The sequence below is a fragment of the Dendrobates tinctorius genome, unplaced genomic scaffold, assembly GCF_039654945.1.
Source record: "Dendrobates tinctorius isolate UK_male_01 unplaced genomic scaffold, ASM3965494v1 ptg000121l, whole genome shotgun sequence".
NCBI classification, from domain to species: domain Eukaryota; kingdom Metazoa; phylum Chordata; class Amphibia; order Anura; family Dendrobatidae; genus Dendrobates; species Dendrobates tinctorius.
In genome coordinates this window covers 1,616,932-1,641,090 of record NW_027361789.1, presented here as the reverse complement: position 1 = coordinate 1,641,090, position 24,159 = coordinate 1,616,932, and the positions used below count along the sequence as shown (strand labels likewise).

The 24,159-nt window shown below is 43.5% G+C and overlaps 1 protein-coding gene across 1 annotated transcript in view; it reads left to right on the top strand.

The window, feature by feature from the left end:
* NIPA1 (NIPA magnesium transporter 1) overlaps positions 1-24,159 on the top strand; it is a 47,927-nt gene that overhangs the window by 12,276 nt on the left and 11,492 nt on the right. The window contains exons 2-3 of the mRNA XM_073541466.1: positions 8,098-8,145; positions 8,378-8,468. Of these exons, the coding sequence (XP_073397567.1) occupies positions 8,098-8,145; positions 8,378-8,468 (139 nt within the window). The remainder of the gene's footprint in view (positions 1-8,097; positions 8,146-8,377; positions 8,469-24,159) is intronic.

Below are 24,159 nucleotides of genomic sequence, written 5' to 3'. Positions count from 1 at the left end.
AATGACTAACGTCTTATAGGGCAAAGTAGGAGCGGAGGGACAGCCATCGGACGAGTGGGCGCGCCAATTCTCGTAATCTTAGGGTGCCAACCTCCGCTACTTGGTAGGCTCTCAGGCATATTTGTATCTAGGGGTCAGATCACTCATTTCTTTACACCGGCTGAGTGAGACTGATGTTCTTCTGAGCATAACTACTGTATATACTCGTGCATAAGCCGACCCGAGTATAAGTCGACCCCCCTAATTTTGCCACAAAAAACTGGGAAAACTTATTGGCTCGTGTATAAGCGTAGGGTGGAAAATGCAGCAGCTACTGGTAGATTTCAAAAATAAAAATAGATACCAATAAAAGTAAAATTAATTGAGACATCAGTAGGTTAAATGTTTTTGAATATCCATATTGAATCAGGAGCCTCATATAATGCTCCATACTGTTCATGATGGCCCCATAAGATGCTCCATACAAAATATGCCTCATTTAATTCTGCTCAAAGATTAATGATGGCCCCATAAGATGCTCCATAGAATAATATGCCCCATATAATGCTCCATAAAGGTTATGGCCCCATAAGATGCTCAATAGATTATGTCCCCATAAGATGCTCCATAGATTATTCCCCCATAAGATGCTCCATAAAATGCTCCATAGATTACGCCCCCATATGCTGCTCCATAGAATATGCTGCTCCATAGAATATGCCCCCATATGCATCCCCATAAAATATGCCCCCATATGCTGCTCCATTTAAAAAATATGCCCCTATATGCTGCCCCATAGAATATGCCCCCATATGCTGCTCCATAGAATATGCCCCCATATGCTGCCCCCATATTATACCCCCATATGCTGTTGCAAAAAAAAATGCCATACTCACCTCTCCTCGCTGGGGGCAAGGTGCCGGTGTCACCCCTCGCTCAGGACCGGGCACCTGAGATATTCACCTGTCCGGGGTCCATCACCGCTTCCTGTGTCAGTGACTGTTCAGCCAGCAGAGGGCGCAGCGCGCACTAACCACGTCATCGCGCCCTCTCCTGGCTAAACGTAACTGACACAGGATGCAGCAGACAGCGGTGAGCAGCGTGAGAACGGAGACAGGTGAATATCGCTATACTGACCCCCTCCTGGCGCGGTCTCTGCAGCCCGGCTTCTCCTGCAGTCTCCCTTCCTTCCTTCAGCGGTCACATGGTACTGCTCATTAAACTCATAAATATGCGCATATTCATGAGTTTAATGAGCGGTACCACATGACTGCTGAAGGAAGGAAGGGAGACCGTGGAGAAGCGGGGGGGACTGCAGTGGGTGCGCCGGGGGGGTCAGTATGCGCTGACACCCCCGCTCCCCCTCATCCCGCCGACCCCCAGGTATATGACTCGTGTATAAGCTGAGAGAGGGACTTTCAGCCCAAAAAAATGGGCTGAAAATCTCGGCTTATACACGAGTATATACGGTATATCAATGCCATGTTGCACTTGTTTAGGGAATAGAGACTCAGTAGTGGCGGTATTTCATTCATTCCCTAGTAGTTTGCAGCCGGGATGGGCGCATCTTAGCACCGTCCTGGTTGCAAACTGTATATCGCCCAGATATGGATTACAGCGTGGGATAGAACGCTGGACAGGTATGGTATATTGTTGGTTTATTATTTTATGTTTTTTACAGGAGAACGAGGGCTTCGGGCAGTTAGCAGAAGTTGTAAGTATGGTTTAATTAAGAACAATAAAGGAGTCTGCGTGTTTATTTTAAATAAAGGATTTTTAATAGGTGTCTGTGTTTTATTTACTATTTGACTATTTGGGGTTAGTAATGGGGGCATCTAATTGATGCATCTTCATTACTAACTTCGGGGCTTGATGTCACAAAGGTGACATCAACACCCCAACTATTACCCCATATGCCACCTCTACAGGGCAGTAGGAAGAGCAAGGCTATGTGCCAGAATTTTCTGGGGCGGCTGAGCGCTGGTGTTTGTAGCCAGGGAGGCCACTGTCCATGGCCACGTCCTAGGCTATAAATATCAGCGCTCAGCTGTCTGCATAGCTATTGCTGGCTATAAATTATAGGGGGACCCCATGCCATTTTTTTTCCTTGAAATAATCATTTATTTTATTTGAGTGTCCATGACAGCACCACCGATAGAGGGGATCCGCCCTTCAGGAACAGGAAACCTACAGGTACAAAAGTGCGGCACCTCTCCCACACATCAGTTCCACCAGTACCCTTAAAGTGCAAGTGTCAGCCTTGGGGGCCCTTTTTAGCTGAAACATCGCCGATAATTACTGGATCAATAGGTTTATTAAGGCGGCGAGTAGGTCCAGACCAGTAGTTAAAGATAGGTTCATGCCGTGGGATTTGAACTTAGTTCTCACGGCCGTGACAGAGACCCCGTTTGAACCCATTTCATCAGCCTCGGTAAAAAACCTTTCCCTCAAAGTAGGCTTCTTGGTGGCACTGGCGTCAGCTCGTAGAGTAAGTGACATTCAGGCGTTATCTAGGCTTCCTCCATATACGCAATTCCAGGACGATAGGGTAATACTTAGGCCTGATCCAGCATTCTTACCTAAGGTAGCTTCCAGTTTCCATAGGATGCAGGAAATAGTCCTTCCATCCTTACTCCCTAATCCAGTTAACCAAAAGGGAAAGAAACTCCACACCTTAGACGTTAGATGTCAATTGGAGTACTTAGCAGTTACTGACTCCTGGAAAAAGGATAATGCCTTGTTTGTTTCCTTTCAAGGCGCCAGGAAGGGCCTTAGGGCATCAAAAAGCACACTAGCTAGATGGATTAGGGAGGCTATTTCGGTAGCGTACACCTGGAAGGGCAGGCCGGCACCTAGAAATCTGAGGGCGCATTCCACTAGAGCCATGGCAACCCCGTGGGCCGAGAGATAGGAAGTCTCCATTGACCAAATATGTAAGGCAGCTACTTGGTCCTCTCCAAGCACGTTTTACAATCATTATAGGTCAGGCCTGGGTGCTTCCTCAGACTTCTCCTTTTGTGTAAGGGTGCTGCAGGCTGTAGTCCCTCCCTAAGTAATGATTACTCTCTGTAATTCTCTCGGTGGTGCTGTCATGGACGCTCGAATAAAGTCTTAGTTACTTACCGGTTACTGGTATTTTTCGAAGTCCATGACAGCACCCTTAGATTCCTTCCCTTTTTTTTTTTTGCTCTTGGGTGTGCACTTCTTCCTCTTATATGGTCCACATATGGTAAATAGTTAGGAGTAATAGTGTTGTACATAAATCATGCTATTTGACTTTGGAGGTCCTCTTGTGCTCTGTAATCCAACTGATGTGTGGGAGAGGTGCCACACTTTTGTTTCTGTAGGTTTCCCGTTCCTGAAGGGCGGATCCCCTCTCTTGGTGGTGCTGTCATACCGTTAACCGGTAAGTAACTAAAGCTACTGTCACACTTAGCGATGTACCAGCGATCCCGACCAGCGATATGACGCAGTCAGGATCGCTGGTGCATCGCTAAGTGGTCGCTAGTGAGCTGCCACACAGGCAGATCTCACCAGCGACATCGCTGGGGACGGGGGTCGCTACTTACCTGTCACACTAGGCGATCCTGCGTCCTCCCGCCCGGCTCCACGCTCGTCGCTCGTCTCTCCACAGGAAGCGCCGCAGGAAGCTGACGACGAGAAACAGTCCTGGACGTTCTCGCGCGATCAGCGATAACCAGCGGGGGAGCGTGTTGTAGGTAAGTATCAGACATAGCGATATCGCTAGCAATATCGCTATAACGTCACAAGTTATAGCGATATTGCTAGCGATATCGCTTAGTGTGACAGGCCCTTAAGACTTATTAATTGCATGTCAATAATTTTGCACACACACTATACTCATTGAATTTGTATCTGACGTGTGTGTGTATATATATAATAAATATATATATCACCTACCCAACTCTATCTCTCTATATCTATATATAAATCTATTATGTATGTATCTATAGTATATGTATATATCTATATTATGTATGTGTGTGTGTATGTATATATATATATATATATATATATATATATACAGTATATATGTGTGTGTGTCACTGACATCTATATATATATATATATATACACTCACTGGCCACTTTATTAGGTACACCATGCTAGTAAGGGGTTGGACCCCCTTTTGCCTTCAGAACTGCCTCAATTCTTCGTGGCAGAGATTCAACAAGGTGCTGGAAGCATTCCTCAGAGATTTTGGACCATATTGACATGATGGCATCACACAGTTGGCGCAGATTTGTCGGCTGCACATCCCTGATGCGAATCTCCCGTTCCACCACATCCCAAAGATGCTCTATTGGATTGAGATCTGGTGACTGAGGAGGCCATTTGAGTACAGTAAACTCATTGTCATGTTCAAGAAACCAATCTGAGATGATTCGAGCTTTATGACATGGCGCATTATCCTGCTGAAAGTAGCCATCAGATGTTGGGTACATTGTGGTCATAAAGGGATGGACATGGTCAGCAACAATACTCAGGTAGGCTGTGGCGTTGCAACGATGCTCAATTGGTACCAAGGGGCCCAAAGAGTGCCCAGAAAAAATTCCCCACACCATGACACCACCACCACCAGCCTGAACCGTTGATACAAGGCAGGATGGATCCATGCTTTCATGTTGTTTACGCCAAATTCTGACCCTACCATCCGAATGTCGCAGCAGAAATCGAGACTCATCAGACCAGGCAACGTTTTTCCAATCTTCTACTGTCCAATTTCGATGAGCTTGTGCAAATTGTAGCCTCAGTTTCCTGTTCTTAGCTGAGAGGAGTGGTACCCAGTGTGGTCTTCTGCTGCTGTAGCCCATCTGCCTCAAAGTTCGACGCACTGTGCGTTCAGAGATGCTCTTCTGCCTACCTTGGTTGTAACGGGTGGCAATTTGAGTCACTGTTGCCTTTCTATCAGCTCGAACCAGTCTGCCCATTCTCCTCTGACCTCTGGCATCAACATGGCATTTCCGGCCACAGAACTGCCGCTCACTGGATTTTTTTTCTTTTTCGGACCATTCTCTGTAAACCCTAGAGATGGTTGTGCGTGAAAATCCCAGTAGATCAGCAGTTTCTGAAATTCTCAGACCAGCCCTTCTGGCACCAACAATCATGCCACGTTCAAAGGCACTCAAATCACCTTTCTTCCCCATACTGATGCTCGGTTTGAACTGCAGGAGATTGTCTTGACCATGTCTACATGCCTAAATGCACTGAGTTGCCGCCATGTGATTGGCTGATTAGAAATTAAGTCTTAACACACAGTTGGACAGGTGTACCTAATAAAGTGGCCAGTGAGTGTATATATATTTATATATCTATTCTATGTGTATATATCTAGTGTTTTGTGAGCTGTCAGTATGATTTTACAGTAGCCGGACATGAATTGCCAGCTTTTCAAAGGACACCGGTTGCGTAAAAATCGGACAGCACTCGCATTGTGTGAGTGCTGTGCGTTTTTTTTCTTTCACCCATTGACTTGTATTGCTGATTCTCTTCCGAGATATGCAGCAATACGCAGCTTGCTGCGATTTTTTTTTTTCTCAATCTGTTTTCAGCTGAGAAAAAGATCGCAGATGAAATGTCACTTATTGAATAACATTGGTCCGAGAGCAATCTGTTTTTTTTATCGGATTGCACTCATCTGTATTTCTTGCAAATGGGTATGAACCCTTAGTGTGTCATCAGTGTATGGTCCGTGTGTTAATTTTTAGCATTAGTGTGTCATGAGTGTTTTTCATGGATAAGTGAGTAAAGAAATGTCACAGCTTCTCCTATACTTTGCAGTGTTATATGCGAATCCATCACAATATTACAGTCCATTGGGGCTATCATAATCTATAAAGCTGAGTTTAAGTAAGTGTGTGTATGTATCAAGCCACGCCCACTCAACATAGCCCCGCCCACTGGCGGCTGGAGAGCGGGGTTGCAGAGGGAAAGTGCGGGACGCAGGTGGAGACCGGAGCTGCGAGGGAGAGAGTGGGACACTGATGGAGAGCGGGGCTGTGGAGGGAGAGAGCGGGATAGCGGAAGGAGAGAGCAAGACACGGATGGAGAGTGGGGCTGCGGAGGGAGAGAGCGGGACGCGGAGGGAGAGAGCGGGACACGGATGGAGAGCGGGATAGCGGAGGAAGAGAGCAAGACACGGATGGAGAGTGGGGCTGCGGAGGGAGAGAGCGGGACACGGATGGAGAGCGGGATAGCGGAGGGAGAGAGCAAGACACGGATGGAGAGTGGGGCTGCGGAGGGAGAGAGCGGGACGACAGTTAGTTACTGTGCCCGGGCAACGCCGGGCTCTTCAACTAGTATACTATATAAGCCATTAAGTGCAGCCACCGTGGGGTCAGTATTTGATATCACTCTGCCAGCTCTTTTGCACATAGATCATGATATTTTGTTAGCCCTTAACTCTGTTTAAGCATTATAGTATTTTTGTGCCATCGCTCTCTCTGAATCTAAGTGTATTTGAATGAGGACCTTTTTTTGATCTGTATTTTTTTGCATGGTCATTGCTCTGCAAGCCTTCTCTGCAAATTTCTTTCAGATGCACTGGTCACTTTATGACACTGATTATACCACAGGGTTTTTTCAATATACATTTATTAGGCTGTGTTCACACACAGCCTTTTTTTAGCGGTTTTTACCACGGTTTTCACTATAAAACCGCTAAAAATAAGGTGCACAGTCATTTCTATGCATTTTGCACTTTTTGTGCACATTGATGCGTTCTTTACCGCGAAAAAACCGCATCGCGGTAAAAACCGCAGCATGCACATTAATTTTGCGTTTTTTTCCGCGGTTTAGGCTTCTCCCATGCTTTTAGAAACCGCTGCGGTAAAAAACGCATCAAAACCGCGCAAAAAACGCACAAAAACCGCCGCGGAAAAATAGGTGCGGTTTCTGGGAAGGGATTCAGGTTTTTGTGCAGAAATTTTCTGCAACGTGTGCACTTAGCCTTATAGCGACTTTTATTAATATTTACATAACACATTGTGTTGTACTCACTGACTGTTATTTTTATCTGAGTCTGTGCTTGTCCCTGCTCTCAACTGTTTCCAGTTTTGGACAAAAAACTATGCAGTCTAAGACCAAGTCTTAGCTTTAATAACATGTGTAAATACTTTTGTATTCAATTTTTACTTGCTGACTTATATACTATATTATGACAGCCTCACTGAACTGCAAAATTCTGAGGATTCTCTTTCCCTTGTTACTTCTGTTTTTAATATTTTTCGATTACGGTATTCAAAAATAATGTAAATTTTATTAATCAGTTGTGTATCATTTATAGGTTTAACATTTGGATGGCTACACAAGAGCTATTTATTTGATTAATCTGTGTTCAGTGTGAAATATGGACAGCACACAGTTCCATGTATTATATGTTTTTCACGGATCCATAGACTTGTATTGTTACTTGTCATCCGAGATACCAGCGAACAAAGGACATTTCTTTGTAGGTTTTGCATGGACACACAGGCCATGAAAAAACAGACGTGAATAGCACCATAGATTATAATGGGTACAAGTTCTATCCGTGAAAAAAAAGGATACAACATGGATGTCTGAATGCTGCCTTATAGGCATATATGAGGCTGTAAGTTTGGGCCAGGAGACCCGCGGTCTGTACATTGCGATCTGTATATGCTTCTGTCTGAACGTTGGCTCGGTTTGATGTTACATGGCGCCTTTGGCCACTACACAGATCATGATGTTAAATGTCGCAGTTTGCTGCTGAAACATAATACAAGTGAATGGGGTCACGTTTCAGTGACCTCTACACAGTAAGCTGTACGGTGCATGTCCCTTTCATTCTTTACATCCAGCCCATACAGGAAGTTGGACCTCCACCACTGATGTTGATGACCCATCATATCACTATCATCAGCCCGGATGACCCCTATGACGGCATGAGCGTAGGTTCTGAATGTGATGGCAACAAGCTGTTACTCAAATGTCCTTACGCCGTCACAATAACAATGGTATTTCCTTATTCTTGAGAAATGCTAATAAATATACTTGAACCATTATTTAGAAGTATTATCCATTATAACAGCTGTATCTGTGCTTATTTCTTAGTATATTTCTCATTCTTTATTGAAGGTGTGTCTTACCTTACAGACCTGATATGGTGGATAGGCACAATTACCAGTAAGTCACCAATTACAATTGCTGGATTTTCTTATTTTGTCAGGATTTTTTTTTCACTTAATATCAATGATGAGACAGTTTAATCTAGTAGATTCCTGTGATGAAATCTTCATTATTGATATTCTAAATTAAAAAATAAGTTCAGCCTATTGGAGAAAAAATATATCTTTTGGTTATGTATAATAGGGCAGCTGTATATGTGTTTCATAACTTTATCTTGACTTTTTTCTAGTGGCTTTGGGGCAGATTGGAAATTTCCTTGCATATACTGCTGCTCCAGCTGTGCTAGTGACACCCTTGGGTGCTCTGGGAATTCCTTTTGGGTAAGTCCATGTTGAATATCTTTCTAGAGAATCAGGAACATTAACTAGTACACGGTCTGCATTTTGGTGTTAGGAGCGTCCAAAACGATCTATAAAAAGTGAATTTATCACAAAGAATTAATCTGTATACGTATTCCATTTTTATTAACACTTGCCTCCAGTGATCCACTTTATGATATCACATTAGGCCCTCTTTACATGTCCGTTTTTTGTGTCCGTATGCGGTCCATTTTTTAAGGATCACAAATACGGACACACGCACACCATTTTTTTTTTTTTTTTATATCAGCAGCACTGACAAAATATGTGCCACACATGGATGACATCCGTGTTTCATCAGCGTGACACCCACTGTCGCCTGGGAAGAAGCGGTACAGTTTGCACCTCTCATCATTGTCGCCCGGTCTCCCTGTGATCAGCTCGACCAGGCAATAATGATGGGAGTGGTATTCAGCACCCGCTGTGTCCCTCTTGTGTAAAATAAATAATTAGATTAAAAAAAATAATGGTTTGGGAAAAGCCCACGGCTGGGGCCTGATGTTTAATAATTTGGGAAAAGGAAAAATAACCCTAAAGGTTCTCAGGCTATTAATAACAGCTCACAGCTGTTTGCTTAGCCTTTACTGGTGAATTTAAGGGGGGCCCCAGAGAAAAAATGTTGTAGGGTCCCCCTATAAATTCAAAGCAGCAAAGGCTAAACAGACAGCTGTGGGTTGATATTAATAATCTGGGAAAGGGCCAGAAATATTGCTTCTCCCACCTTTCTCCCCCTTTCACAGGGGTCCAACATCAGCCTTCAACCGGCCCCAGAAATGGCGCATCCATAAGATGCGCCAATACTGGAGCTTAGCCGCACTCTTCCCACTTGCCCTGGTGCAGTGGCAAGTTAGGTAATAGGGATGGGGTTGATGTCAGCTTTGTATTGGCAGCTGACATCAAGCCCAGGGGTTAGTAATAGAGAGGCGTCTATAAGACACCTCTATTACTAACCCCAAAATAAGTTTGGAAATAAACACACACAACAAGAATAAAATCCTTTATTTGAAATATAAATCCACACCCTCGCCTACACATTTATTTAAAAATAAAAGAACAAAACTATACTCGCTTTCATTCTCGCCTTGTCGCTCTGATCTCAGGGAGACCAATCAACAATGATGAGAGCTGCCTTCAGCAGCTGGTGCCTGGGAACAGCACGAACGTTTCTTCTTTTCCCAGGCGCCGATACGTGTCACACAGACGGTACACAGATGTGAAACATGGACAGCAAATTGATACACATTTACACCTTCGGCCTGGGACAGCTCATAGAGTCCCACGGCTTTCTGTATCCTCTCTATGCTGACGACACACAGATCTACATCTCTGGACCAGATATCACCACCCTACTAACCAGAATCCAACAATGTCTGTCTGCTGTTTCATGCTTCTTCTCCGCTAGATTTCTAAAACTTAATATGGACAAAACAGAACTCATTATCTTTCCCCCATTCCATTCCACCCCCCCCAATGGACCTATCCATTAAAGTAAATGGCTGCTCACTCTCCCCTGTCCCACAAGCTCACTGCCTTGGGGTAATCCTTGACTCTGATCTCTCCTTCAAACCACATATCCAAGCCGACTCCACATCCTGCTGACTTCAACTCAAAAAAATTTCCCGGATCCGTACGTTACTCAACCAAGAAGATATGCAAAAACCCTAATCCATACCCCCCCTTCATCATCTCTCACCTTGACTACTGCAACCTTCTGCTCTGTAACATCCCCTTTAACACTCTCGCACCCCTCCAATCTATTCTAATCTCTGCTGCCCAACTAAACCACCCGTTCCCCCACTATTCCCTGGAATCCCCCCCCCGTCTGTCAATCCCTGCACTGGTTCCCCATTACCCAAAGACTCCAGTTTAAAACCCTAACCACGACATACAAAGCCATCCATAACCTGTGCCCTCCATACATCTGTGACCTCGTCTCACTGTACTTACCTGCATACAACCGCCGAACCTCACAAGATCTCCTTGACTCCTCTCTTATCTCCTCTTCCCACAATCGCATACAAGATTTCTCCCGCCCACCTCCCCTACTCTGGAACTCTCTACCACAACATATCAGACTCTCACCTACCGTGGAAACCTTCAAAAGTAACTTGAAGACCTACCTCTTTTGACAAGCCTACAACCTGCAGTAACCACCGATCCACCAAACCGCTGCACGACCAGCTCTGCTCTCACCTATTGTATCCTCACCCAGCCCTTGTAGATTGTGAGCCCTTGCGGGCAGGGTCCTCTCTCCTCCTCTACCAGTCGTGACCTATGTGTTTTAAGATTACTTTACTTGTTTTTTATGTACACCCCTCCTCACATGTGAGGCGCCATGGAATAAATGGTGCAATAATAATAATAATACTACACGAATGTTACATACATACATATGGATGGCATAAGGACACGGACTTCCTGGTCATGTGAAGGAGGCCTTAGTCTGTACGTTCCAAAATTAGAATAAAAAAAATGTTCTATGTTGCTGACATGCTCCATGTATTTACAGGCTGTGTACTGTCATTTCGTTTTTTCGGTAAAATAGGTCAAGACTTTAATTACTGCAGACCTTTATTTATTTTTTTTGCTGAACGAAAGAGCTAAAATATATTGAATTACTAACTGAAGGGAATATCAAGCTGTGTGTCTATAGAGTGACCTTTAGAGCTAATAAAGTCTTATAATCATAGCAGCATTGACACTGATTCATTTATGTAGTTTCTCTCTAAAGTGTGATTAGGGTGGGGGAAGTAATGAGTGAGAAGGATTGTAAACAGCGTGACCTATGACCAGGCTGCAGTCCCTTTAAAAGGACTCTGTGATTGACAACCTGTTAACACTGCAAGATAATCATTAAACAAGCATTTTAACCCCTTCCCGTCATGCACCGTTTTAGTATTGCTCTGCGGGAGGTGCATTCCCGCAAACGGCAGTACTAGTACGTTGCGCCGATCGCGAGGACTCACGCTGAGCACCACAGCGATCAGATGCCGGTGTCAGCTGTATGCTAGCACCAATCGTGGGGATTTAACTCCTCTGATGGCACTGCCAGTATTTACAGCAGCATAGAGGAGCATCGCGCAGGGAGGGGGCTCCCTGCGTGCTTCCATCAGGACAACACGATGCAATCGTGCTGTCCTGATGGTCTCCATGGAGACCCCTGGCCCCGAGATGGCTACCGGGTCATTCTGGATCCAGCAGGTAAGGTGCCTGCAGAAAGCAGGACCTGAGAAGCCTCCTTCCCTGCCTGTCAAATTGCTGATCTGATACTCCGCATTACAGAACATCAGATCAGCGATCTGATGTTATAAAGTAATGTTTTACTCTGGGACAATGTAAAAAAAAATTGCAAAGTGTAAAACTATTTAGAAAAAATCCCCAAATAAAGAAAGATAGATATTTTTCCAATAATTAACCCCTTAAGCCCCAAGGGTGGTTTCCACGTTCATGACCGGGCCAATTTTTACAATTCTGACCACTGTCCCTTTATGAGGTAATAACTCTGAAACGCTTCCATGGATCCCGGTGATTCTGACATAGTTTTCTCGTGACATATTGTACTTCATGTTAGTGGTAAAATTTCATTCAAATAACTTGCGTTTATTTGTGAAAAAAATGGAAATTTGGAGAAAATTTCGCAATTTTCCAACTTTGAATTTTTATGCCCTTAAATCACAGAGATACAGCACACAAAAAACTTGATAAGTAACCAGGGCTGTGGAGTCGGTAAGCCAAACCTTCGACTCCGACTCCGACTCCTCAATTTCCCTTACACCGACTCCAACTCCAACTCCACGACTCCGACTCCGACACATATTGCTTATATTTAAGTGAAAAATTTATTGTAGTACAATGTGAACCTCAGACATTTAATCATTTTTATGATCCAATAATCAAGATATTTAGATAGAACAGAATATATATTGGTGTACTACCCGGTTTTCATTCTTTTTGGTACAGATACGATATGGATAGACAGATATGGATAAATGGATAGATAGAGCAGATTTCTAATCTGCTTTTGCTATTGAAAACATTATCTATGAGCTCAAAAACCTTTCAGGTGATGCAGTTTTTTAAAAAGATGATCAGCTTTTGCAGCTGAAAAACGTATCCTCAAAAAACACAGGAAAAACGCTGTGTGTGAATGTAGCCTTAGATCAGGAATATAACAGCCATTTACAGGACATTTCATAACTTTCCCAAACTCCTATGAAAAAATATTCAGCATATTCTGCATTGAATTACTGTACCCAATTTATTATATATTTTAGGAGTCGGAGTCGGTCCATTTTATACCGACTCCAACTCCGACTCCGACTCCACCAAAATGAGCACCGACTCCGACTCCACGACTCCGACTCCTACTCCACAGCCCTGTAAGTAACATTTCCCACATGTTTACTTTACATCAGCACAATTTTGGAACCAAAATTTTTTTTTTGTTAGGAAGTTATAAGGGTTAAAAATTGACCAGCGATTTCTCATTTTTGCAACACCATTTTATTTTTACGGACCACATCACATTTGAAGCCACTTTGCGGGGTCTATATGATAGATAATACTCAAAAGTGACACCATTCTAAAAACTGCACCCGTTAAGGTGCTCAAAACAACATTCAAGAAGTTTATTAACCCTTTAGGTGCGTCACAGGAATTTTTTGAAATTTTTAAAAAAATGAACATTTAACTTTTTTTTCACACAAAAAATACTTCAGGTTCAATTTTTTTTATTTTACCAAGGGTAACAGGAGAAATTGGACTGCAAAAGTTATTGTGCAATTTGTCCTGAGTACGCTGATACCTGATATATGGGGGGAAACCACTGTTTCGGCGCATGGCAGAGCTCAGAAGGGAAGGAGCGCCATTTGACTTGTTCAATGCAAAATTGGCTGGAATTCAGATTGGACGCCATGTCGCGTTTGGAGTGCCCCTGATGTACCTAAACAGAGGAAACCCCCCACAAGTGACCCCATTTTGGAAACTAGACCCCCCAAGGAACTTATCTAGATGTGTGGTGAGAACGTTGAACCCACAAGGGCTTCACAGAAGTTTATTACGTACAGTGGTACAATTAAAAAATCATATTTTTTCCACAAAAATGATCTTTTCACCCCCAATTTTTATTTTTTCAAGGGTAACAGGACCCTAAAAGTTATTGTGCAATTTGTCCTGAGTACGCTGATACCCCACTTGTGGGGGTAAACCACTATTTGGGCACATGGCAGAGCTCGGAAAGGAAGCAGCGCCATTTGTCGTTTTTGGCTGGAATTGAGATCGGACACCATGTCGCGATTGGAAAACCCCTGATGTACCAAAACAGTGGAAACCCCCCCACAAATGACACCATTTTGGAAACTAGACCCCCCAAGGAACTTATCTAGATGTGTAGTGAGCACTTTGAACCCCCAAGGGCTTCACAGAAGTTTATAATGCCCGGGCATGAAAATAAAAAAAATCGTATTTTTTCCACAAACATGATCAATTAGTCCCAATTTTTTATTTTCCCAAGGGTACCAGGAGAAATTGTACCCCAAAAGTTGTTGTCCAATTTTTCCTGAGTACGCTGATACCTCATATGTGGGAGAAAACTACTGTATGGGCACACATCGGGGCTCGGAAGGGAAGTAGTGACGTTTTGGAATGCAGACTTTGATGGAATGGTCTGCGGGTGTCATGTTGCTTTTGGAGAGCCCCTGATGTACATAAACAGTGGAAACCCCCCACAAGTGACCCCATTTTGGAAGCTAGACCCCCCACGGAACTTATGTAAATGTGTGGTGAGCACTTTGAACCCCCAAGTGATTCACAGAAGTTTATAACGCCCGGGAGTGAAAATAAAAAAATCATTTTCCACAAAAATGATATTTTTGCCCCCAATTTTTTATTTTCCTAAGGGTAACAGGAGAAATTGGACCCCAAAAGTTGTTTTGCAATTTGTTCTGAGCAGGCTGATACCCTATATGTGGGGGTAAAACACTGTTTGGGCGCATGGCAGAGCTTGGAAGGAGCACCATTTGACTTTTTTAACGCAGAATTGGCTGGAATTGAGATCCGACGCCATGTTGCATTTGGAGAGCACCTGATGTGCCCAAACAGTGGAAACCCCCAATTCTAACTCCACCCCTAACCCTAATCTCAGCCCTAGCCCTAGCCCTAGCCCTAACCCTAATGGGAAAATGGAAATAAATACATTTTCTTTTAATTTTATTATTTTTCCCTAACTAAGGGGGTGATAACGGGGGGTTTGGTTTACTATTTATGGCGGTTTTATTTTTGGCACCTGTCACACCCTAAAAGACGCTTTTTATTGTAAAAATAGTTTTTGCCTCACCACATATTGAGAGCTATATTTTTTTTCCTATTTTGACCCAGCGAGTCATGTGAGGTCTTATTTTTTGCTGGACGAGTTGACATTTTTATTGGTACCAATTTCGGGCACGTGACATTTTTTGATCGCTTTTTATTCCGATATTTGGGACGCAGAATGAACAAAAACCAGCGTTTCATGAATTTCTTTTGGGGGGTGCATTTTCACCGTTTCGCGTGCGGTAAAATTGATAAAGCGCTTTTATTGTTTGGGTCAGTACGGTTACAGCGATACCTCATTTATGTCGTTTTTTTATGTTTTGGCGGTTTTATGCAATGAAAACTATTTTATATTAAAAAATAATTATTTTTGCATCGCTTTATTCTGCGAGCTATAACTTTTATTTTTTCGCTGATGACGCTGTCTGGCGGCTCATTTTTTGCGGGACAAGATGACGTTTTCAGCAGTACCATTTATATTTATATGCGTCTTTTTGATCGCGCGTTATTGCCCTTTTTGTTCAGCGGTATGATAATAAATCATTATTTTTTGCTTCGTTTTTTATTTTCGCTAAAGGGGTTAACTAATGGGACAGTTTTATAGGGCAGGTTGTTACGGACGCGCCGATACCAAATATATGTACTTTTATTGTTTTTTTTCTTTTTTTATTTCCAAAAAATGAATTTATTGGGGATTTTTTTTTTTCTAATTTATTTAGCGATTTTTTTAAAAATTATTTTTACATTTTTTTTTAACTTTATTAGGTTGTCCCAGGGGGGACATCACTGTCCTGTGACAGATCGCTGATCTGTCACATCACGGATCACTGTGACAGATCAGCAATCTGTCACAGGCACTGCACAAGGCTTCCTCCTTGCCTGCGCCTTGCAGGCACTGAGGAAGTCAGCTCCCTACAGGCCCCCGAAGGTCCCCGTCGCCATCTTGGATCCGGGGACCTGTTGGGAAAGAGACCCCCGCAGCAGCGCTACACATTGCGTTGCTGTGGGGGGCTCAGGGAAGCACGGAGGGAGCCCCCTCCCTGCCGATGCTTCCCTTTAACCCCTCGTTACACCGCGATCGTGTTTGATCGCGGTGTGCAAGGGGTTAACGTGTCGGGGGCGGTCCGTGACCACCCCTGAGACATTGTGCCGGGTGTCAGCTGTGATAATTAGCTGACACCCTGCCGAGATCAGTGGCGCTCACCACGTGGGAGCCGCTGATTGCTGTGACGTACTATCCCGTCCCTGGTAATTAAGTCCCAGGGCACATGGGCGGGATAGTACGTCACATGGGATTAAGGGGTTAAATTTATGTAAATTAAAAAAAAAAAAAAAATAAGTGTCTACTTTACATCAGCACCACTTGTAAAATGTTGTTTTATTTTGTTAGCCTTTTAAGAGGTTTAAAAATGTTGAATTTAAAATTAAATAAAAAAATTTTTAGGTTTCAATTTCAAAGAGATATTGTGGGTGCTATCTATTGGAAGCCCTCAGAGGTGATACCATTTTAAAAACAGCGCCCCTCAATGTATTCAAGATTGCTTTCGGGTGGTTAATTAACCCTTCAGGTGCTTTTCAGGAATTAATGCAAAGTGGCATGACAGGAATGAAAAGGTGTATTTTTACCACCTAAATTTTGATAACGTCTGAATAGGCTACTAAAGCCTGCAGACTCTAAGGCCATTATTTGGCCATCAGCTGCCATGGCAAACATCAGGTCCACAAGATCAAGATCTCAGGGTGCCGATGGTGATAAAGAGGGAGCCCCTACACTCTGTTAACCATCTAGATGCCGTACTCACAATTGACAACAGCATTTAAGGGGTTAAACGACTACAGTCAGAGCCAACACTGATTGTGGCTGATACCGTAGGGGGATGCATGTCTCTTATATACTTCAGTAAAAAGATGTATTGGTGGTCACTAACGGATTAATAATGTCCTGCAATTTGGTAATCTTCTGGTTAGATTTACTGCACACATATTTGCCTTTTAGCTTGGATAAGTTATTAGTCTAGACCAGGGGTCCCCGACCTGTTGCTCGTTAGCTGCATGTGACTTTTTGGTCCCAACATGCATGGCTCATGGCGATCTGTAAGTTTCATACATTATTTTAGCATGTAACTAATAATAATAATCTTTATACAGCGCTAACATATTCCACAGCGCTTTACAATTTGCACACATCATCATCACTGGCCCCGATGGGGCTCACATTCTAAATTCCCTATCAGTATATTTTTGGAATGTGGGAGGAAACCCACGCAAACATGGGGAGAACATACAAACTCCTTGCAGATGTTGTCCTTGGTGGGATTTGAACCCAGGACTCCAGCGCTGCAAGGCTGCAGTGCTATCCACTGAGCCACCATGCTATCCACTGAGCCACCGTGCTGCCCACTATGAAAAGATCTCCAGATAGTGACTTTTATGAGTAGCCTGACACAGAAGAGAAGATCTGGATGTGCATATGCAGGGGTAGAGGGAAAAAATAAATAATGTAAGCTAGAAATAGGATCATAATGTTAGTTAGAGTTGAGCTTGCAGCTAGACCACAATACCAGATGAGGGTATCGTTGGTACCTTGAATGTAATTATTTGCCAATATGGGCAAAAGGTCTCAGTTTGATTACTGTGGGAAAGGTTTGGCTGCCATCGTAACAATCATGGTGGGCTCTGAGTGTCACTACTGTAGTGGTGCGAGCCCGATTATGGCTTGTGACTATCACTTAGAGTTGAATGTGGCTCTCGAGGTAAGAAAGGTTTGAGACCGCTGGTTTAGACCATCAAGGTCCTACTAGGTAATGAAGTGAGGGAGATCCTGGAACACATGCATTGGTTGATGAATGAAGAAATAGTTATTGCATTTTGTTGGTCCTATAGGTAAGAAAACCCGTGTCATTTGTCTTACCTCAATATTGTCTTAAAGAGCTTTTTAGCTTCAGTAGTAGATCAACTTTTAAAGAGAACCTGTGTTGCTAAACACGTTGTCTGAGCTGCAGTCAACATGTTATAGAGCAGAATGAGATGACTAGAATGATATATAGTTTTACGGGAAAAGATTCACAAGGAACTACCATCTACTCATTGAAATTCCTGCTCATTCTGAACTGAGGAGTCGAGAGGGTGGGACTTTTCCTATCAGAAATCATTTATTGGGAAAGACTGCCCACTGGACTTACTCTATACCTAGAATGAGCAGAAATTTAAATGCAGAAATGACAAAGTTCTAATGAATCTTCCCTCATACGTATCAATCTGCTCATTAAATCCTTCTCTATACCTTATGCTAGCAGATAAGACTGAATGTACAGTGTGACAGGTTCACCTTTCATGTTTTAGCAGACAAAAGTGAATATATAGACAAATGCACATTATTCAAACTCATTGCAAATTAGGTTTATTACATAGTAACATAGTAACATAGTTATTAAGGTTGAAGGAAGACTAAGTCCATCTAGTTCAACCCATATCCTATCCTAACTTGCCCTAACATGTTGATCCAGAGGAAGTAAAAAAAAACCCATGTGGCAAACAGTAAGCTTCACATTGGGGAAAAAAATTCCTTCCCGACTCCACATGCGGCAATCAGACTAGCTCCCTGGATCAACGCAATATTAAGGAAACTAGTGTATATACCCTGTAATATTATACTTTTCAAGAAAGGCAACCAGTCCCTTCTTAAATTTTAGTAGGGAATCACTCATTACAACATCATATGGCAGAGAGTTCCATAGTCTCACTGCTCTTACAGTAAAGAATCCGCGTCTGTGAGTATGCTTAAACCTTCTTTCCTCCAGACGTAGAGGATGCCCCCTTGTCCCCGTCACAGGTCTAAAGGTACTGTCACACTTAGCGATGCACCAGCAATATGACGCGGTCAGGATCGCTGGTGCATCGCTAAGTGGTCGATAGTGAGCTGCCACACAGGTAGATCTCACCAGCGACATAGCAGCGGTCGCTACTTACCTGTTAGGCCTCTTTCACACTTCCGTTTTTTACAATCAGTCACAATCCGCCAGGTTTTGAAAAAAACGGATCCTCAAATTTTTTTTTGAGGATCCGTTTTTTTCCCCATTGACTTGCATTAATGGCGGATTGTGACGGATTGCTGTCCGTTGCATCCGTTTTTTTTGAGGATCCGCCAAAAATTGCTGTCCGTCACCATCCTCAAAGATTTCAAAACGGAGCTTGTAACGTTTTTTTCTCTGGCGGATCCTCCAGACACTCATTTAACCCGAAATTCTTTCTGGGTGCCGGACAAAAAAAAAAAAATTCTCTCTCTCTCTCCCTCTCTCCCTCTCTCTCTCCCTCTCTCTCTCTCTCTCTCCCTCTCTCTCTCTCTCCTTCCCGGCCAGCATTTCCTTTAAATTTCCGCATTTTCAGGATCCGTCTAAAAACGGATCCTGTGCCATCCGTTCACATCAGTTAACAACGGATCCGCTTGTATGACTTTTTGGCGGATTTGAACTGATGCAAAAAACTGAAGTGTGAAAGAGACCTTAGACGCGGCGATGAAGACGTCCTCCCGCCCGCGTCCGCTCGTCGCCACAGCAGGAAGCTGACGACGATAAACGGTCCAGGACGTTCTCGCGCGATCAGCGATAACCAGCGGGAGAGCGGTCGGAGGTAAGTATCAGACATAGCGATATCGCTAGCGATATCGCTATAACGTCACAAAAAACAGTGACATTATAGCGATATTGCTAGCGATATCGCTTAGTGTGACAGGCCCTTAAGAGTAAAAAGATCATTAGAAAGGTCTTTGTACTGTCCCAGCATATATTTATACATTGTAATAAGATCACCCCTAAGCCTTCGATTTTCCAAACTAAATAACCCCAAGTGTAATAACCTGTCTTGGTATTGCAGACCCCCCAGTACTCTAATAACCTTGGTCGCTCTTCTCTGCACCCGCTCCAGTTCAGCTATGTCTTTCTTATACACCGGAGAAAGTGTGGTCGCACTAGTGACTTGTATAGAGGTAAAATTGTGTTCTCCTCATGAGCATCTATGCCTCTTTTAATGCATCCCATTATTTTATTTGCCTTTGCAGCAGCTGCCTGACACTGGCCACTAAATGTGAGTTTGTCGTCCACCCATACACCCAGGTCTTTTTCAGTGACAGTTTTGCCCAGTGTTTTACAATTAAGCACATAATTATACACCTTGTTCGTTCTACCCAAGTGCATGACCTTACATTTATCCCCATTAAAGCTCATTTGCCATTTATCAGCCCAAGCTTCTAGTTTACATAAATCCTGCTGTAATATAAAATTGTCTTCCTCTGTATTGATTACCCTGCAGAGTTTAGTGTCATCTGCAAATATTGAAATTCTGCTCTCTATGCCCCCTACAAGGTCATTAATAAATATGTTAAAAAGAAGCGGGCCCAAAACTGACCCCTGTGGTACCCCACTGCTAACCGTGACCCAGTCTGAGTGTGCTCCATTAATAACCACCCTCTGTCTTGTCGAGCCCTGTTTCTGACCTTTCACAAAGACAAGGTGGTTCTTAGACCAGCTCCTCCTTTTTTGCCAAAAGTCGTTTCCTCGTTTCATATTAATGAGGATATTGTCTTGCCCTCTTTGTCCAGCACCGGTACACAGTGTGGAAAAGACCCTTCATACGTTGGTCCTGGTGAGAGCGCTCAGTAGGTACGTGTCACGGATGGCACCCTTTCGTCAGACGCGCTGTTCGTGCTCCCTGAAGGTCACAGGAAGGGACTCGCTGCCTCAAAATCGACCATAGCCAGATGGATTTGTTTGGCTATTCAGGAGTCCTAACGCATCAGAGGCGCGCCAGTTCCAGCAGGGATCAGAGCACACTCTACTCGGGCAGTGGGCGCCTCTTGGGCGCTTCGGCACCAGGCTTCATCGGAACAGGTTTGCAAGGCAGCAACCTGGTCCAGCCTGCATACGTTTACAAAACATTACAATATCCATACTCAGGTTTCAGCGGATGCGAGCCTGGGTAGTAGGATTCTCCAAGCAGCGGTGGCGCACCTTTAGACAGGAGATGCATGTAGCTTGGATCGGTCAGTCAACTTCCCACACAGGGACTGCTTTAGGACGTCCCACAGTACCTGTGTCCCCCAATGAGGCGAAGGAGAAGCATGGATTTTTGTGATAACTCACCGTAAAATCCTTTCCTTCAAGATGATCATTGGGGGACACAGCACCCATCCTGATAGTCAAGTTGGCTTCTGTTTGTTTAATATGCTCTTTGTATGACATTAGGGTGGTTTTTCTCTAGACATGTTACCTGCATTAACGTTGATGTTGTCTGATTTTTGTTTGATCTCCTACTGCTTTTGCACTAAACTGGTTTCCGCCCGCAATCGGGGTGAGGGTGTATACTGCGGAGGAGGAGCTAACCTCTTTTTTTCCACTTAGTGTCAGCCTCCAGGCGGCAGTAGCATACACCCACAGTACCTGTGTTCCCCAATGAGCGTATCGGAGAAAAGGATTTTATGGTAAGTTATCACAAAAATCCATGTTTCTAGCACTTAGGGGCTCTTTCTATGGAATCCACAAACTAGTCTAGGAAAATGTGTGCTCCAGGAGGCAAATACCACTCCGTCCTTCCCGAATCTCTCCGTATGGCAAAGTAGCACTGTACATCCACATGTGGGGTATTTCTACATTCAGCAGAAATTGTGGGACAAATTTTAGTGCCATTTTTACCTATTTCCCAGTGTGAAAATGTAAAACTTGGGGCTAACCTACAATCTTGGTGGTAAAAATGTAAATTATTTTTTCTTCACTGCCCAATGGTATAAACGTCTGTGACATATCTGTGGCGTCAATATAATCACTGCATCCCTAGATGAATTAATTGAGAGGTTTATTTGGTAAAATGGGGTCACTTATGGCAACTTCTGCTTTTCTGGCACCTCAGGGGCTCTGCCAATGTAACATGGCACCCTCAAACACGTACAGCAAAATCTGCACTGTAATATGGCGCTACTTCCCTTCTGAGCTTTGCACTGTGTCTCAAAAGTAGTTTTCTACCACATATGGGGTATCGGTGAACTCAGGAGAAATTGATGTAGCTAAAAACGATTTTTGTGGGAATTTTTTTTTTTTACATTTTCACGGCTTAACGTTATAAACTTCTGTGAAGTACCTGGGGGTTAAAGGTGCTCAATATACATCTAGATAGGGTCCCAAAGAGGTCCAGTTTCCAAAATGGTGTCATTTGTGGGGGGTTTCCACTGTTTAGGCACATCAGGGGCTCTCCAAACACGACATGGCGTCTGCTAATTATTCCATCAAATTTTGCATTCAAAAAGTCAAATGGCGCTCCTTCCCTTCCAAACCCTGCCATGTGCCCAAACAGTAGTATCCCCCCACATATGGGTTTTCGGTGTACTCAGTAAACATTGCTCAACAAAATGTATGGAGCAATTTCTCATGTTAGTGTAGGGAAGGTGACCTGACGGACGGACTGACTGGTCAGGTTTCAAAGGGGTTTGCACTTGTCAGGCAGGATGTCAGTTATGACAGAAGGGAAAACAGCTAGGAAAGTGTAGGTGACGTGCAGTACCTGGAATTGACATTAGAGGGCAGGGAGGAGTGTGAGCATAGGACTTGACATCAGCTTAGGGCTAAGAAACCGTTGGTCATGGGGGCGGAGCTACAGGGAATCGGGAAAGCTATAAATTTGACAGGAGGGTTCCAGAAGATTCCAGTCCCCAGGGGGAGCTCAAGTGACAAGAAGACTGTGACAGTTGGTGCACTGTGAGGAAAACCCAACCAGGGGGACTGAGGAGAAAGGAAGTCAAGGGGGGTGGTCCTGACACGAAGTACCGCAGTATAGATGAGGCTCCGGGTGTAGGACACCGTATTTGGAACGACGTATGACCAGTAAAATTACGTTGGTGTACAGGCCTACGGCAGCCACAGTGATGGAGCTGTCAGAGCGTCACAGAGTGAAAAGGGACGGTACGTATATATACGTCCCTGTTGAAATAATGCTGTCTTAATGTGTTCTGTAACCCGAGAGCTGTGAAGAGAATCGCGGTGTGTTGTGGGACCGTCAGGCGGACGGTGAAAGAAAGAATAAACTTGGACCTGTTGCACCCAAAACGTGCCTCCATCTTGTGTCTGTATGTCACTGCGCGGTATACAGAGGGACCACCCCCCCAGCCCGGCCTACCGACCCTACATTACCCTTAAGAAAATGCAAAATATAGGGCTAAAAAAGATTCATTTGGGATAATTTTTTTTTTTTTTTCATAGCTCTATTATAAACTTCTGTGAAGCACCTGGAAGTTCAAGGTGCTCAATACACATCTAGCTAAGTTTCCTAAGGGGTCTAGTTTCCAACATGGTGTCACTTGTGTGGGGTTTCCACTGTTTAGGCACATCAGTGGCTCTCCAAACCCGACATGGCAACTGCTAATTATTCCAGCATATTTTTCCTTCAAAAAGTCAAATGGTGTTCCTTTCCTTCTGAGCCCTACCGTGTGCTCAAACAGTAGATTTCCCCCACATATGGGGTATCGGCATGCTCAGGAGAAATTGTACAACAAAATTTATGGTCCATTTTCTCCTGTTACCTTTGCGAAATTAAAAAATTAGGTCTAAATGAAATTTTTTGTGAAAGATAAGTAAATGTTTATTTGTTTTCTTCCACATTCCAAAAATTACTTTGAAGTGCCTGAAGGGTTAATAAACTTCTTGAATGTCTTTTTGAGTATTTTGACGGGTGCAGTTTTTAGAATGGTGTCATTTTTGGGTATTTTCTGTCATATAGGTCCCTCAGTCACTTCAAATGTGAGGTGGTCCCTAAAAATAATGGTTTTGCAAATTTTGTTGTAAAAATTAGAAATCACTGGTCAACTTTTAACCCTTAACTAAAAAAAAATATATTTCCAATTGTGCTGATGTAAAGTAGACATGTGAGAAATGTTATTTATTAACTATTTTGTGCGATATGACCCTCTGATTTAGGGGCATAAAAATTAAAAGTTTGAAAATTTTGAAATTTTCAAAATTTCCACCAAATTTCTGTTTTTCTTTTTTGCAAACGCAAGTCATATCAAATTTTTTTTTACCATTATCATAAAGTACAATATGTCACGAGAAGACAATTTCAGAAGCGCGGAATCCATTGAAGCGTTCTAGTGTTATGACGTCATAAAGTGACAGTGGTCAGAATTGTAAAAATTGGCCCGGTCAGGAAGGTGAAAACAGGCTTCAGGGTGAAGGGGTTAAAGGGACTCTGTCAGCACAGAATGACTGTTCAAATCAAGTACAGGCACTCTGTTCTTCATGGTATAACCAGTCTTTTACCCACACCTTCCCACCTGCTTGTTTTTCCCAAATCTCCTCTCCCG